At 36.9% G+C, this 16,139-nt stretch overlaps 1 protein-coding gene across 1 annotated transcript in view; it reads right to left on the bottom strand.

The window, feature by feature from the left end:
• The window catches only part of LOC113683398 (proto-oncogene vav), a 17,317-nt gene extending 1,312 nt beyond the window's left edge, over positions 1 to 16,005 (bottom strand). Inside the window, exons 1-33 of the mRNA XM_027200636.2 lie at positions 15,291 to 16,005; positions 14,975 to 15,091; positions 13,525 to 13,583; positions 13,184 to 13,258; positions 12,436 to 12,535; positions 12,193 to 12,297; positions 11,734 to 11,802; positions 11,557 to 11,643; positions 11,366 to 11,425; positions 11,059 to 11,106; positions 10,530 to 10,622; positions 10,289 to 10,360; positions 9,786 to 9,859; positions 9,144 to 9,159; positions 8,817 to 8,899; positions 7,678 to 7,723; positions 7,320 to 7,403; positions 7,203 to 7,236; positions 6,679 to 6,754; positions 6,491 to 6,522; positions 5,978 to 6,047; positions 5,843 to 5,874; positions 4,922 to 5,140; positions 4,229 to 4,265; positions 3,685 to 3,781; positions 3,306 to 3,356; positions 2,834 to 2,880; positions 2,137 to 2,193; positions 1,674 to 1,790; positions 1,190 to 1,277; positions 826 to 925; positions 332 to 399; positions 93 to 158 (exon numbers count right to left, since the gene is read on the bottom strand). Coding sequence (XP_027056437.2) covers positions 93 to 158; positions 332 to 399; positions 826 to 925; positions 1,190 to 1,277; positions 1,674 to 1,790; positions 2,137 to 2,193; positions 2,834 to 2,880; positions 3,306 to 3,356; positions 3,685 to 3,781; positions 4,229 to 4,265; positions 4,922 to 5,140; positions 5,843 to 5,874; positions 5,978 to 6,047; positions 6,491 to 6,522; positions 6,679 to 6,754; positions 7,203 to 7,236; positions 7,320 to 7,403; positions 7,678 to 7,723; positions 8,817 to 8,899; positions 9,144 to 9,159; positions 9,786 to 9,859; positions 10,289 to 10,360; positions 10,530 to 10,622; positions 11,059 to 11,106; positions 11,366 to 11,425; positions 11,557 to 11,643; positions 11,734 to 11,802; positions 12,193 to 12,297; positions 12,436 to 12,535; positions 13,184 to 13,258; positions 13,525 to 13,583; positions 14,975 to 15,091; positions 15,291 to 15,527 — 2,616 coding nt within the window. The 5' untranslated portion in view covers positions 15,528 to 16,005. The remainder of the gene's footprint in view (positions 1 to 92; positions 159 to 331; positions 400 to 825; positions 926 to 1,189; positions 1,278 to 1,673; positions 1,791 to 2,136; positions 2,194 to 2,833; positions 2,881 to 3,305; positions 3,357 to 3,684; positions 3,782 to 4,228; positions 4,266 to 4,921; positions 5,141 to 5,842; positions 5,875 to 5,977; positions 6,048 to 6,490; positions 6,523 to 6,678; positions 6,755 to 7,202; positions 7,237 to 7,319; positions 7,404 to 7,677; positions 7,724 to 8,816; positions 8,900 to 9,143; positions 9,160 to 9,785; positions 9,860 to 10,288; positions 10,361 to 10,529; positions 10,623 to 11,058; positions 11,107 to 11,365; positions 11,426 to 11,556; positions 11,644 to 11,733; positions 11,803 to 12,192; positions 12,298 to 12,435; positions 12,536 to 13,183; positions 13,259 to 13,524; positions 13,584 to 14,974; positions 15,092 to 15,290) is intronic.
• Positions 16,006 to 16,139: the final 134 nt, after the last annotated feature.

Consider the following 16,139-nt stretch of genomic DNA (forward strand, 5'->3'; position numbering starts at 1 on the left):
TAAATCATTTCGCTGTCTACCTTAGAAGGGCCCACCTTCCCGGCCAACCAACCTACTATAAATTAGGACCTACAAGGCTTCGCCGCACCCACCTGACCCTCGCATTCTCCTCTCCACCAGTCACCTTCTTGGTTAAGTATGAGAATCTTGGAATTTTTCTGCAATGGAAAGAGAAGACAAAGCGTGACAAAACAGAACATGGTATTTGCGTGTTACCGAGTGATCACCTTCTAAAAAGTTGTAAAGCTGACCAGATCCACTGGCAAAATAACAACATCGAAAAGACATATTAGATATTGGATATCAATTCAAGTCAACAGTTCAATATTACCTGGATAGAGATTTCTTTTGGGTTCCTCGCCGCATACGGATACAAGGCTTTGGCCCAGCCAATTCCGTCTGTGAGTAAAAATCAAAAGAATTCGTTGCGTTTAAAATCACAAAAGGCCAGTCAAATTTAGACAAACCAAACAGGTGGATGCCCGTTAAGTTGGCGACACGAGAAAAACTGTTTAGGACGCTGGGTCATGTTTATCCATCTATAGACATCTGTTCCAATGTTTCAAGATTGTCATGTAAAACCGGTCTTTATACTTTCCTTCCTCAACCATCCTGCTTTGTTTCTTTTGATCTTTTTCTCTCATTTATTTTATCTAATTTTTTTTGAGGTGGCCCCAATAGTTTTTTTCTGTTTTACCTGACTAACATTCGGTATACCCCTCCATGTGTTATCGTCAAAAAAAAAACCGTGGCCAACTACTCTCTTCTTTTTAAACCTGTTTTAGTGCACGGAGATTCCTGGATAAGAAGACAATTTTGTTTTACCTTTGCTTTTTTGTTCTTCGTTGACACCGTGTCGTAATTTCGTGTCTAGTCCAGGAAAGCTCACCCGCAGTGTGTTGTTCTTGTAGTATTCAACTAGTTCCTAATGGCACACATTGAACAAGGCAAAGATTCATTTGAACGTTAGTGTAATGAACCTGGGACAAGAGGTATAGATGAGCGGAGGAAAGGGGAGGGGTGGGGAAGAAAAGGTACGATAAGTGGACCCTGCTGATGGTGGAGTGGGGGGTGTGATCTACCGTTACAACAGCGCTGAGAAATTCGAGTGGGAAACTCGTTCACTAAACAAAGTGTAAGAACAAATCAAAACTACCAATACATTCATGATACAGAGGTGGTACCATACCTCTACTGATGGAAAGGTAATTGCTTTTGTTAGATAGAAAGCTCCTTCTTCGTATGGAATTTTGATATGTTTAACATTATTGCGAAATCTGTAGGGGGAAGAAAAGACACTACAGTCACATCACCATACAAGTATATCAATCGTCAATTGAGAATCTACTGGTTGAATTCTTATTTACAAACATGACGCTATCGACATTGCTGATCCTTGCAATATGTAAGACGCGTGTCATACGAACTTCGTAATAAGCCACGCTCACCATAGTCTCTGTGGCTCAGAGGTAGAGCATCGGAGCGCCGAATCCAAATGTCTGAGGTTCGATTCCTCATGGGGACTCAGAATTTTTTCATTGTCCCACGCTCGCGACAAGACGACGAAATATATCTTTCTTTACACGGTGAATGTTCTGAAATTGTGCTTACAAGATTAAATACATTATGCAATCAAATGTTTGGTGAAATACTGACAGCTGATTGGTTCTTACTTGACGGATAAGGCGTATTCTCCAGATCTGTTCACACTTTCCCTTATAAGGAAAGTGCCATCACTTTTGTCTGTTAGCGCTTGTTCTGCTAACGGTCTGTCTTTCTTTCCCGCAAACCTGGTGAGGTGACGAATTAAAATAACATTTAAACACTTGGGTCTGCTGAGCAGGTTGCTTGTCCCCTTTAAGAGACCGAGACCATCGAAAAAGACCATCGAAATATCTACAGGAATCATGAATCACGTCATACTATGCCCAAACACGCTACACCTCGTCATTCACGTCACAAAATAACCTATGTTTTATAACAGACGTTTGAAGCATTTTTTGTTTCGTGTTTGTTGTTGTTCTTGTGGTAGTTTGTTTGTTTGTTTGTTTTTATACGAAGGAAAGCTCGTAAGCGCTTAGTAGAAGGAAGAAACCGTTTTGAAATTAAGTAACAAACACGAGAAAGAGAACTCACCAGTTGTAACTTTTTAGAGAAACGTTTAGGTGTGACGGCGGAGGAGTGGAATGGACTCTAAGAAAAAAGACAGGAGTAGAACTTTGTACAAGTACGTTACAGGATGGTCGACAAATTATCGCGTGGCGACTGTGTTGCTTGTAGGGTCCATAAGACCACGATGCAAGAGAATACACGTCACGAGAGAGGGCAGCGCTCATATTAACGCACCGTGAGAGCTAAAAGCATCTGATGTCGCTCTGCGTGCTCCTGTGGAAACGTTTCCATGACCCATCAGGCCTTTTCGCGTTTTCTTGTACGATCAAAGAAGAACCACATATACTTTGGGGAAAACCTACCCTTGACACACAGGTAAAACCTGTTAATTTCAATCTTTAATTATCATCTAAACTCATATTTAGGATGGCAATGCATCTGCGTTAACTTGTTTACCTTATGCCGCGTTTTCCTTTGTATTGATCAGATATATCATTAGTACTGATGTCTAGCTAGCCCCAGTTGTTCAAAGGGTAGATAACGCTATCTAGTGGATAGCACTGCAGGTTTTGATAAGACTTATCCGCTGGAAAGCTATATATCTGTTGGATAGCGTTATCCGTCCTTTGAACTGGGCCCAGGCCAAAGTAAAATACACATTTCAGTTTCAGAAACACCCATGATACAGCTTCCCTCACGATATATTCAGGTCAACACTTACTCCTCTTTAATCGTGGTTTCTTCATAGCGGGATGTTGCTTTTAACGTCTATGTAATGAAAAAGAATCTATAAATACGAACTACTGACACAAGCGAAAAAGACTTACTGTTTTACTGAGTGATTAACAAAATTCGATGACCACGTGGTGGAAATGCAGCGTTTAGCTGCACTCGCTTCCAATTATGATCAGTCAAATACAGACATGAGTGATTTCAGGCTAAGTGCAGTCTAGCAGGGAAGGAATTCTACCGCTTCTCTATCAAGGTTGCATTGAATGGGGAAAGTTACGAAGAGAACATAAGCTGTGTGAACATGGCGTGGCCTGGAGCAAATATTTTTCTCTTGGGAAATTGTAGTCAAAACTGTAGCTTGCAATCGTAGTTGTGTTCTGGTTTGTTTGCTCTGATAAGCTTTGTTTTTCATTTATCAATGGATTCTGCGTATCCATAGACCTCTACCATCATTCACCTACCACGTGGCTTTGAGGAAAATAACCAACTGCCCCAGTCTTCTTCGACCGTCCCTGCCAAAGATGAAAATTATCACAACATCACATAACGAGGACCATTCCTAAGCATAGACACGTCGTAAATCACGCCACCGTGCGCATCAAAACAAACATTAACAAAAGAACATGTCGAAATATTTACAACGCCATAGAATATAAAAATTGTTCTCGCAGTTAAAAAAATTAATGGCCGACATCTGGACACGATATGGAATCTTCCATCAACCCAGCTTTGATAAATATTTCTAGTTCTTCGCCTTTTCCAGAATGCAGCGTCTTCAACTGAAGACTGGTCAAACACGCGTTAACATACCCAATGGAAAGAAACATTTGGCTATCTCACCTCCCACCATTCTGGATCATGCTTGTTGATAACTTCTATATCATCTCCTACAACAAAACTTAAAACTGGGCGGCCACCAGGAGCGATTCCAGCAAAACTGTTGGTGAAAAAGAATGAAAAAATAATATTTAAGCATTTTCATCTAACATTGTCATATGCATGCAACGGGAGGAATGAGTTCTGTTCGGTATAACTTGGCGCCCCATAAAGTTGCGTGACGACTCAGGTAGGTGTGATGAATGCGAAGGACAACTTGTCTTTAAACTTGAATAGAGTGCTTTTCGGGCAAAAGTCTTAAAAACCATAGCCAATCACAGCTTGTTTCAGAGGTACGCTTTAAGAATTTAAATCAAACACATCTGAACGGCCCCAAGCCGTACGATTAATACATTCTAAAACAATCACAGGGCGAAGTGAGGTGAAGTTCATTAAATCCCAAATTAGTATCCACCTAACAATTAGTTCAAATTGATCTAATTTGCTTTCATAATTACTAATTGAGAACGTAAGAACAACATACTCAGGTAGCAAAGAAGTCACTTACTTTGAAGTCGCGACATAAAGAGTCTTACTCGAATTTTCTGTCAAGAGAAAACCACAATCTTGTTAGCTTGAGGAAACACACCACATGCAAAATAATTTACTTCTTATTTAATGAGACAGGCACTGCTGGAAAAATAAAAACCAGACGACAGTGAAAGTTCAGAAATAAATAATTTATCAAATTTTTATTACTTCGCGGTTGATTGTGCACATTCAGCTTCACGTCACAAATTACCGGCTATGCTGCTTAGCACGATCCAAAATGGGGTGTTGATCATCGAATTCTTAGCTAGAAAAGAAAACTGGGAAAAGGCGCGATTACCTCACGGAGTCTCACATCGCGTTCAGTTAAATAATTTCAATTGCACTTTTGAACAGCAAAGAAAAACTTTACAGTACCTCTCAAAACTAAGTCGAAAGCCCCTCGAAACTTGATTCTTGTGACTCGCTTCACAAAAACTTCGAAGAATGTGGCTCGAATCGAGTTTCGAGATGTTGGAGACCGTTTGAGAAATTATGGAGCACCCTTCTCCTTTAATCAAACTAGAAGTGGACACACACACAATCCAAAATTCCTCCAATCGCTCTGACGAAGGGCTCACGCTCGAAACGTCAGCTTTTAAACTCATTGCAGTGGCCAATTTACGTTATCAACTCAATTTATTATACTAAATTACCCTAAAAAACACAGTACCTTGCCGTGTCCTCCCCGGTGCTGAAATCTTTCTTTGTTTAGACAGGTCAGGGCTGAAGTTCGAAGAAGTGGGCGATGAATTCTGTTTGGAGAAAGGATTTCTATGCGCCATATGGGGACGAAACGGCGATGTACCAGAGAACTGACCATGGATCCCAGGACTCGCTCGGCATGCTGCACTTTTGGGTATACAGTCCTTATGAGCAGTAGCATCACAAACTGCAAGAGAAATACAGAAATACCGCATTTAATAACAAGGGACAGGCTTAGCGTACGTTATATCAAATTAAGTCTCACAAGCTTTTGGAACAAATTGAAAAAGGAAATAAACGCATCGATTTCAGTTCAACCATCCACTCCTGAGACGCACGTAAGCGTTTTCAACCGCGCTCGGGTGTGCAACGTCGATACTTTCCCGCCAAAAACACGGTCACTACAGCACGCAAGTAATGGCTGGAAATTCTTGGCGCTGCACACCTGTAAGACGTTTTCTTGTTGTCAAGGTCTGCCGAATCTTCAAAAATATCCACACGACACTACCTGAAGCAGATTGAGCAATAACCTAAGACCAGCGGGCACGACGGTATGATTGTATTATAAAAAATAACATTTCGAAAAACAAATCAGAAACAAAGACAATCAATGAAAAAAACCTAAAATTTAAGGCAAAATGCGCAGAGAAGTACAGTTTAAGGCAAATCTGGCTCACATGTACCTATGTGTAGGACCTGCATTTACCAATTCATAGTCCGTTATGGTCTTTCAAGATCCAAAAATACATTAAGGTTGGAATTCCTTGTCAAGGTGACCGAAAGCGATACACAAACTTTACGGAAATTCCTTTTTGATAACGATTTTTTTACTTTTTTTCAACTATTATTTTATAGGTGTTTGTTGAGTAAGATTAGCACATATACTTACTAGCACACTTGTATCCTTGGTTTGTTAAACCCCTAATGAAACAATAGCGTATGGTTTTCGATGAAAAAGAAATTAATTTCAAAGGAAAGGAAAAAAATTCACATCTTAAATTCTAAATCATGCACTATGACTTACCATAAGAGATTACAACAAACTCCACAATAAGTTGGCGTCGCGAACGTGTACAGTTCAAATTTATGACTGCCTGTGGAGGAGAATGTAAGTTTATTATCTGTACTAAAGCTTTGCACGTCAGAACTGAAAAATGTACTTAAATATTTTTGATCGGTGGATAATGCTTCCAAACATTCAAAGAGCAGAGTTCATGCTTACAGATAGCAACCCTACATCATTCACACCATAGAGATAATTCAGATCTGTTTCCTACCAGTTACCACAAACGCATAATGCATTACATGATAAGTTGAATGATACGCGCATTTTGATTGGGTCTATGGGAGGACAGACACATAGATGACGTCAACACTACTTACCACATCCTGCTGTTGTATCATATAAACAAATAGATTCCATTGTTGCAGTGGGTACGTACAGTAATACATCTCAGAATACGGACCACCCACCCCCACCCCCCCCCCCCCGTGACTACGTGAATAAGCAGCGTACGGTTATTGTTATTTCTGTTACCTTGTTCAACATTCTTTAATGTGACATTCTCCCTGAAACAAAGAAGATTATATCTCCAGTTAACAAGTGAAGAAAGCAAGCAGTTTAGGAACGACTTTTACTTCTGTACAACACGTTCATTCACGTACAAAAACTACAGAGTTGCACAAATACTTTACGGCAATGGTAAGACATGTGGAGTCACTTACATGGCCACTGTAATATCGTTAACCCATTTACTTTTCATATCTTCCGTCTTGGTGGACATGTAGCAACAATTTCGCTCTGTAAAAAATGCATATTGCAATTTTAATAGAAAATCCCACTAAAACTACCTTAAATCACTCCATGAGCAAACGTTCACTAAGGGAAAACGTAAATCAAAGGCAATTGAAACCGTGCAAAGAAGGAACGCATTCAGTTGCCTCTCTAATTAGTGTTGTAACAAAAAAAGAAAGAAAAAACAAAAAAAACAACAAAACAAAGTGATCACCACAGCTTGTTAGAACAAGGAACCAAGGACAATTCACACTACAAAAAAGCTCACGAAAGTGCAAGAGGCCAATTCGCAATTTGTTTTTGATTTCCATCAAATTGATGGATTGGATGGTACAACTTTTGAACACCAGTCACAAATAAAAGTAAACCCACACTATCCAACTTTTATCTCGACACTGAAAAACAGTCTTGCAAAGAAAACCAAACATCTCCAAAATATTCTATTCACTCATACCTTGTTCATTTTTCATATACCAACTATGCGAAAACTGAAAAAGAAAATAGATAAAAAATCGCTTAATCAGGAGCTGAATAACACTTCAGCAAAGCCACCAAGAAACCTCGTGGTTACCTTATTCTTGACTTGTAAAGAACCTACGTCTTGAATTTCGTAATACTGGAGAAATAAAGATTGCTTGTGGTGGTATGTGTCTCCCTAGAAGTAAAAACAGAAAACGAAAAAAGGAAGGAAAAAAAAACAATCACTTGATTTAATGCTATTGAGAATGATCGGCAATAGCCTCCATTATTCCTATTGCATATTCTCTTAAATATATACAAAGGTAAATGGTTCAACAATTATTTTTTGTTTTCATGGCTCAGTTGCAGAACTTATCTTTGCATTATAGGCAGTAAATGGCAGTCATAGTTCCTGTGCTGGTTTTCATTTTATTACAGTGAAGGACACAAATACAAGAATGATCTCTTACCTTTGTCTTACAAATAATTAAGGCTGTATCAAAAAGAAAAGCATGCCTGCAACAAAATAAAACACATATTTACAGTGAAAAATTGTGTATGTCTAGGTTAAATAACGGTCTACTGACTAAGAATCGTCAAATCTTTAAAACCAAATCTAAGAGTTCATGTTAAGTAATTTTCTAACCTGCAGAGCAGGCATAATTTTGGTGAGCAAGCGATCAGTTTTTTTTAGCAAAAACCATGGCACCCATCAACTTTAACTCCAAATCAAGCATGGCCAGTTTAATAAATAATTGTGCACTTCTTAACACTAACTCTCCCTCATAAGACACCTGCACTACAGGCTAGTAATTTTCCTCTAAATAATGTTTCCAACAACAGCAGGAATAGGATAAGTACTGAGGAATGTCAGACAACTCGCCCCCTGGACAATTAGCCCCAGACGATTAGCCCCCAGTCTCTGGACGATTAGCCCCCAGTCTTTGGACAATTAGCCCCCAGTCTTAGTTTATGTAAAGGCGAAGTTACGTTCATCTGTTGGTCATTGACTTTTATGAGTTTGTGGCTCCTAAAGGAGCCCTTTTTTTTTTTGTGAATGTCTATCTTTATTAACATTTAAATAAACACCAATTGACATTAACAAGTAGTCGCCAATAAGTTAAAGTTTCGAAGTTTCGTCCGTGGTTTCTTTCCTTTCCTATTTAAACAACATGATGGAGAAACATTCGTAAAGTATGAAAACAGAAAGAACACAGTTCACTTTATAATTTGATACGCACAGCAGAGAAACGTTCATAACAAGCAAACAACAAGACAGCAAGAACGTAGTTTACTTTATAATTTAACACACATGGCAGAGAAATGTTCGTAAAAAGCAAATAACAAGAACATTGTTTATTTCATAATATATGATAGGGAAACGTTCGTAAAAAGTAAAGGGCAAGAACATAATTTATTTCAAGGTTGGTGGGTTGGGGGCTAATAATCCAGAGACTGGAGGCTAATCGTCCAAATACTGGGGGCTAATCGTCCAGAGACTGGGGGCTAGTCGTCTGGGGCTAATTGTCCAGGGGGCGAGTTGTCCGGATACCGTACTGAGTTCTGTGTTACTTTTTTTGTTCAAGTCGGAGAATGCATTGTGCCATACCTCTTCTTTGGTGGTTGATCACTGACTTTTATAAGTAGTTCACCATCTTTGATGAGATGGCCAAAGCTGAATAAATTGATATTCTGAAATGAAAAGAAGGAAAAGGATGTAAATATTTCATATTTTAATGACAATACACACATGTTCAGTGAAGGATATGCCATGTACAACAAAACATTTTCAGAGTCTGTTTTAGCTAGAAAAAGAATTTCTACTGTACACTCACTAAAGTATGCCTAACAGGTTTGCAAATTAGGTTACAAATCATTAATTATTTGCATCCACTAAAACATAAATTGAGTAGGAATATGCAATACAAAGACTTACCACTTCACTGCTCAAGCTGTTAAAACAACAAGATAAAAATGGCAAAGTGACAATCAATAACTGATACTTGTGACTGCATGTGTATTTCAACTATTTTAATACTTAAAAGTAAAATTACAAAGCATTTATGTTAAATGTAAGCACTCACATTCCTCACTATGAGCTCACATACCATAAAAATAAACCAGGAGCTCTTTATGTAATGTTGTTGAAATAAACTAAGTATACAGTAAAAATTTTTAGATAAAACTGTAGGTACAGTGTACACAAATGTTGTTATTACAATGCATTTCAGAGAAGATTCAAATATATATATCCTAATCCACAGAGAATCAGTTGCCTGAGTCAAAGTTAAACATTATACAAGTTATTCTTGATACATGCCAAGCACATTTGTTTTTTATTTCATCATTTTTTAATATAATTATAGGTTCTAGATGATAAGCAAACTATCATTTTGAATTACATGTACAGTACATGTATATGAGGTAAAGCTTTTAAAACATGTCATCAGAAGTGCCTTAATTTGACAAACATCAGAGACATTAGTAATCATGTTGACACAGTTCTGTTCATGTTGTTCAAGGAAAATAACATAAAGAAGACCCAGATGTTTAGAAGTCAAAAATTTCTCTGACTAACCTGTCTTCTACATCCTTTACTGATCTTGAGTTCTCATCATCACGTTTCAAATGATTAATAAACTTAGCAACATCCTAACAATACAAAGAATAAGTACACAACTGTTGAACAATTAAGCTTGAGATTTTTGCTTAAGTATATTTTCTAAATTACTGTAGACCATTGTAGGTGTCCTTTGCCAAAAAAATTATCTGTTTGAAGTGTAACCATCGTAATCGATATTGAACATAATCCATACATACATGCCTCACATCAAAACTAATGCTGCCTTGTAGTTTAATTTCACAAGAAATTTAATTAACTATACAAATATAGCAATTAATCTACTTATTTCTTATTACAAACCTAAATAGACAGTAATTGATGTATCATGAACAAGTAAATCAAAGAAAAGGAAAAGGAATGCCATGTTAATATTTGAGAAAAGTACTACTGTCAACAAACTTACAGATATTTCATCTTTCTCTAACATTTTGAAAATATTGATGTACATCTACACCAACCTGTACTGCAGCAAGTGCTTTCTCAAGGCCCTTTTTATCTGGATGACCAGGCTTTGTCTGCTTGTTAAGTTCCTGAAATGCGTACAAACACCATACATAGGCCATTACTACAGTTTCATATGCAAATCAGAATCAAGAATTTCGTACAGTTCATGACGATAGAATGCAAACACAGATACATATACTACTTAATCATGATCACTGTCGTAGCTTCTTTTTTTTTTACTTAAACCAAAATTACCTGAATTAAAAGGGGGTACTTTAGAACACGTTGAAATGGTACTACTAACAATGACCTCAAGGCAAACTTGCTCTTCGCTCTTCTTTGACATTCCTAGAGAGAGTTAAAAACAAAATAACATATAGCAAGATCTGCATATAGAGCAATGCCATGGGCAAATTTGCCTGTGACAAAATGAGAATTGTGAAATGTGTCCTTAGAACTGTTGTTACCATTACATTTATGGACTAGCATTAGTCTTTGTTTTTTTTTTCTTTTTTCTTTCTTCTTTTTTCAAATTCACAGCTTCAAAGTCGTAGCGAGTACTTGTACATAAACTTCATAATTGGTTAATCAGGAACAAAAAATTGTTAAAGGATATATGAAATATCTTGAGTTGTTCACAGTGACTCAAACAATTTAAAGTCTGGAGGGGAATTACAACTTTGAGAACATGATTGCAAAATAAAACGAGAGGAAAGGCCTAAACAATTTTGCTGTAAATCACATTGGTCACATACAAGTTGTAGAAATGTTAACCCTAAATTACCTCTAAAGCTTCACGAAACTTGGGATCTGTTCTTGATAATTCATCGATCTGTCATGTAAATTTCAGATTGCTAACTTTTGATTATTTCTTACACATGTTAAATTAATTAAGGAAAATAAATCGTTATCAATTAGATAACTTTTTTTAACATGACCATATAATACAATCACATTCCTTGAGCAATCAATGAAGTCTTTTTTTTTTCAAATCCTGAATTGTAAATGTACACCTATATATGCTTACAAGAATATTACATATTAATCAAGAACTGAAGACGTACAGTGCTGAACCACTTAAGTCAACTTACATAAGATTGAGCTTCAGACATTTTTGTGCAATATTTTCCATACTTAAGTAATTCATCCCTCTGAAAGAAGAAGGCGAAGCAATTTTACCAGTAAACCAGTAAGTGTCTAAAGTTTAAAAATGTCACTAATAAAAAACTCTAAAATTGATTTTAAAATCACAATTACTTATGTATACAATAACAATACTTACAAATTCAAGAAAAACAGGACTGATTTGTCCACTATTACAACCTTTCTCTAGCTTTCCAACAAATTTTGTGTGAGTTCGAAGTATCTCCTGCAAAAACAGTTATCTTAAGTCACTACTATAAAATTCTTCACACATTCAGTATGACAGTAAACACAAAACTAACAACCAATTGCATACCTCTATATTGATAAAGATCTTAGCCCTGTCATCTGGTGACAACATTGATTGTAACTTCTTGATAAAGTGCTGTGGATAACAAACCAAAATTATTGTCACTTCTCCAGAGAATAATCTCTATGTAATGAAAAACATTGTGGTTGTTCATTGAAGCAGGGTAAAATAACAGTTATTAGTAATGCAACATTTTAATTTATCTCACTTCCGAAGGCAAGTTGTTTTTTTCAACTGTATCATTGGAATCTCTTGCTTGTTGTTTCATAAATATACTGTACAAGCAGTCACTTCAGACCCTGGTTGTTTAGAAGGATAATGACATACACAGAATAATCTCTCTCTGGTGGATATAGCAATACATTTTGTTAACCCTTATCCACTGGAGAGTGATTTATTCATTAGATAAGTATAACTACCTTTTGAACAACTGGGCCCTTTATATGTATGTAGTAAATTATGTACCTCTTGGATCATCTTGAGTGCTTCAACATAACTCTTCTCTGTTTCAAGAAGCTCAGCTACCACATAATTTCTTTTTTCTTCTATGGAGGTCTGTCTCTCTGGCTTCTAATAATGTTTTTTAGGGAGAAAACAGAGTAAATGATAGAAAAAAGCCAAGGACATACAGGTATATGCAAATGAACCACCACATAACTAAACTGTTCTTACAAATCATACAATGATATAGCACATCATCAAACATACCGGAAATCTCTGGTAAGAAACAAGGTCCTCATAAATTTTTGTGCCTTCTTCAATGGTTACTGCATCATAGGGATTTTCTTCCTCAGTTATATCACGATCCCTGAAGATAAGTAAAAATTAGACATCTAAGTCTTATATTACAAACAGAAGGGTGTTTTTTTATTAGTTGTTGGGTATCCACAGTACTAAACCCTTTAAACCCTAAGAGTGACTAGGATCTAATTTCTCCTTACAATATCACCTCCTGAATCAAACATTAAGGTCATGAGAATAAAGGAAATGATCACCAACCATAGAAGCTCTTGCTTTTCGAACAAATTCTCCTTGTTAGCCCCTCAGGGAATGTATAGAAAACAGTGTGGAGAATATGCATCCCGATGTAAAGGGTTAAAAAACACAAATCCATGTTGCCATGCATCTGTTCAGTAATATATCATATATGATGTCAAGATATAATAAGAATAAAAAAAGTGCATGCAAGGCCCAGCTGAGTGAATTACTGTTTTTCTAACCACATTTCAATGTTTTTTTGTGATCTATTACTGTGCAGACACATAGAAACATGGACTTTATTTCTTATACAACATTGTCTTTGCATTTGTCCTCCTATACAAATCCTAGCTAAGAAACTATCACAGTTCCATCAAAATATGTTCAGACTTAACTAACAAAATGCACTTGTTAAGCTTAGTTTATTAAATAATTTTGATGTCAAGGATACCAGTAACTTAAATTTAATAATACTTACAAAGCAAGATCTTCAAGATTTGAATAAAGATCCTCATCTTGAATGTCATGTCCAGAATTTTCAGGTGGAAATGGCCTGCATAAACCAACAAAACATTTGAACCTCAGCATAGCACAGTTAAAAGAGAAAAACTCTCAATGGTATGTGGGAATTCTATCACAGCAAAGGTTCCCCCAACAATTCAAGCAACAGGCATTGGAATTTCAGACAGAAAATACTCTGATTTCCCATGCCTGATAGACACCCTGAGATAATCATCTAGATACATTAATTCAAAGATAACTTTTGTTTAGACAAAAAGGAGAGCTTTTCCTAGACCAATGCATGAAGTGATAACTTACTCAAATCCAGCTGCAATTGCAAACTGTGTATGGGAGAGGATTGAAAGAGTTTTAATCACCTGCAAAGAGAGAGAATAACATTAAAGTTGTGGCAGCAAACATTTCTCCCTAATAATCCCCCCTCCCTCTTCCTCTTTCCCCGTTTTCTTCATCTTTCTGGTTCACTTTTGTTACATCAAGTGCATGCTATCCAGGAGTTTGATCTGTGCTTTCATTCTGTTAAATTACACTATATAGGATATATGGATTAAGGGGGTAAGTTTCTAAAGAAACTGTGGTGCTTCAAAAGTGGGAGAGTATAACAGGGTAATTTAGTGTTAGCATCTGAGTTGAAAACGTAAATTGGCCACCATAAAGAGCTTAAAGGCTAACGTTTCAAGCATTAGCCCTTTGTTGGTCCAATCACTCTGAAGAAGGGCTAACTTTCAAAACGTCAGCCTTTTAACTCTTTACAGTGGCCAATTTACATTTTAAACTCAGTTGATAATACTAAATTACCCTGTTACATAGCAGGATATATCTCCATGGAAAGCTAATAAAGACCATGAAAGTCTCATTAACATGATAAGAAACTAAAATTACTATTTCCTCATATGAGCAGGAAAATCTGGTTTTCCAGGTAGACGTGCTCAGACTAATGTCAACAAGGACATTTAGTAACTGACAAAAAAATACTTTTAAGGGAAACAAAAGAACAAAACTGGGACACACAGAGCTTTTAGCCTTAGCAAAACAGAATAAATGCTTGTGTAGTACACGAGAGGCTATTGTTCATCGTTAAATTTCGAAACAAAACTAATTAATGGAATATCAAATAAAAAACTTACTTAACATAAACGTGTATAGACACAACACCAAATCTAATAAAATATCGCAATACAAGGGCTTTAAAATTATAGCAATGAACTGATAGGCTAAAACGTATGCCACCGAATGAATAAATATTGTGTACTTTATTTACCCTTCCGACCACTGTCTTCAAAATAAACACAGATAAACTGCACATTTCCTCACACGAACGATAATAATGGTATTGTATTACTCAAAATAATATATGTATTTAGACGTTCCGGCATCACCTCGTTGTCAAAAGTCGCGTTTAATCAATTCAAACACCCTAAAAGTTGCTTGTTTTCAAAGTCACAAATGCGCATTATAATACTACTAAACCAAGGAAACACTTTTAAAATGAAACTGACAGTGATACATAAGCCCCCTCCAGGAGAGGAATACCAACAGGTTACAAGTATTTCATTAATGTGAATTTTAGTTCTACCTCGTTAAGGTCAATGGTAAGGACCTCTAAGTATTTAAGACATCGATGCCTTCATTGATTCTTGTGTTAATTAAGTTTGGACGTAAGCGGAAATTTCTCAACGTAAAATCAACAACTGCAAGTCATGGTTCATCACATTTTTGAGTCTAGTGCCTCATATCTGTCGATACATACCTTGGCGAAATCAGAAACATCGTACAGTTCGTTAGCATCAAACAAAGCCTCTGAAGTGAGACCAAAATCCCGTGTACAAGAAGTGAGGAAATTTCGAATATTCTTCAAACAGTAGAACTGTCAAAGCACAAGAGGAAGTGAGGTTACAACTTTCATTGAGAAGGTGCAGCATCACAAAATCAACAAACATCATCAGTGTTTGTGGCTATCGAACGACGAAATAAACAACAGAAATCTTGGCTAGCTATCGTCAATCTACTTTAAGACTACCAGTTGATCGAGTGAGTGAAACGACAGCTGGAAAGCGTGTACAAACCGGTGACATTTGGGGTCTCATGGTGATGTCTGGAACAGAGTTGGGACGCAAACGATTAGCCACTTGACACAGTAAAACACCATCTCGAAGGGACTGAGCCAGTTCAAAGACAGTTGCAGTGGGGTATAATACTCGGTGAAACTGTGGTAAAACTCCTAAACTGTTCAACCAATTGCGAGCCATTTGCCATTCTTCTACGCCTGATGGTATCCTCTGGCTGCGGTGACGACGAGCCATCTTGGTCGAGTAATGTTCAGTTAGCTGAGGTAACAGACCATAATACTACTTCCCTTCATCCGGGAGTCGGAAGAAACCGGAACTGAGTAATCATTTCTGGTGGGTCCATCACGCCCCCAAATTTCATATAAAATTTTTACAACTACCACATAAAAATCTATCTTTTTCCGTCATCTCTGTTCCCAGATCGTTTAAAGATGAATTCAGCTGGATAGTGTCGGCATAGTCGTATGCTAAATACAGTGGCGTCATTGGATAACAGTGCTTGCTTGTCGTTGTAATAAGCAAAATTTTAACATTCCTAGACACTTTTCAATGTTCTTCCTGTTGCAAATATCCTGCTGTGAGGAGCGCTATCTTGACATTCATCAAAAGTTTTAATTTCCTCGTCGAATTTAATACATGACGCTTGTTAATGAGGGTAGATCACTTGGAAAACCTTTGAACCCAGATTAAATTTTTTAAAATATAAAATACAATATCAGGCAGGCAACTGATGAGAACAGAGAAAAATGTCAATAAGGGGATTATTAGTTGATCCAATACCAAATTTTCGTGACCAACACCATAAGAAATGTGTGGCATGGCGGAAGGTAATGAGAATTACTGATG

The sequence above is a fragment of the Pocillopora damicornis genome, chromosome 4 (assembly GCF_964200805.1).
Source record: "Pocillopora damicornis chromosome 4, jaPocDami1.2, whole genome shotgun sequence".
NCBI lineage: Eukaryota > Metazoa > Cnidaria > Anthozoa > Scleractinia > Pocilloporidae > Pocillopora > Pocillopora damicornis.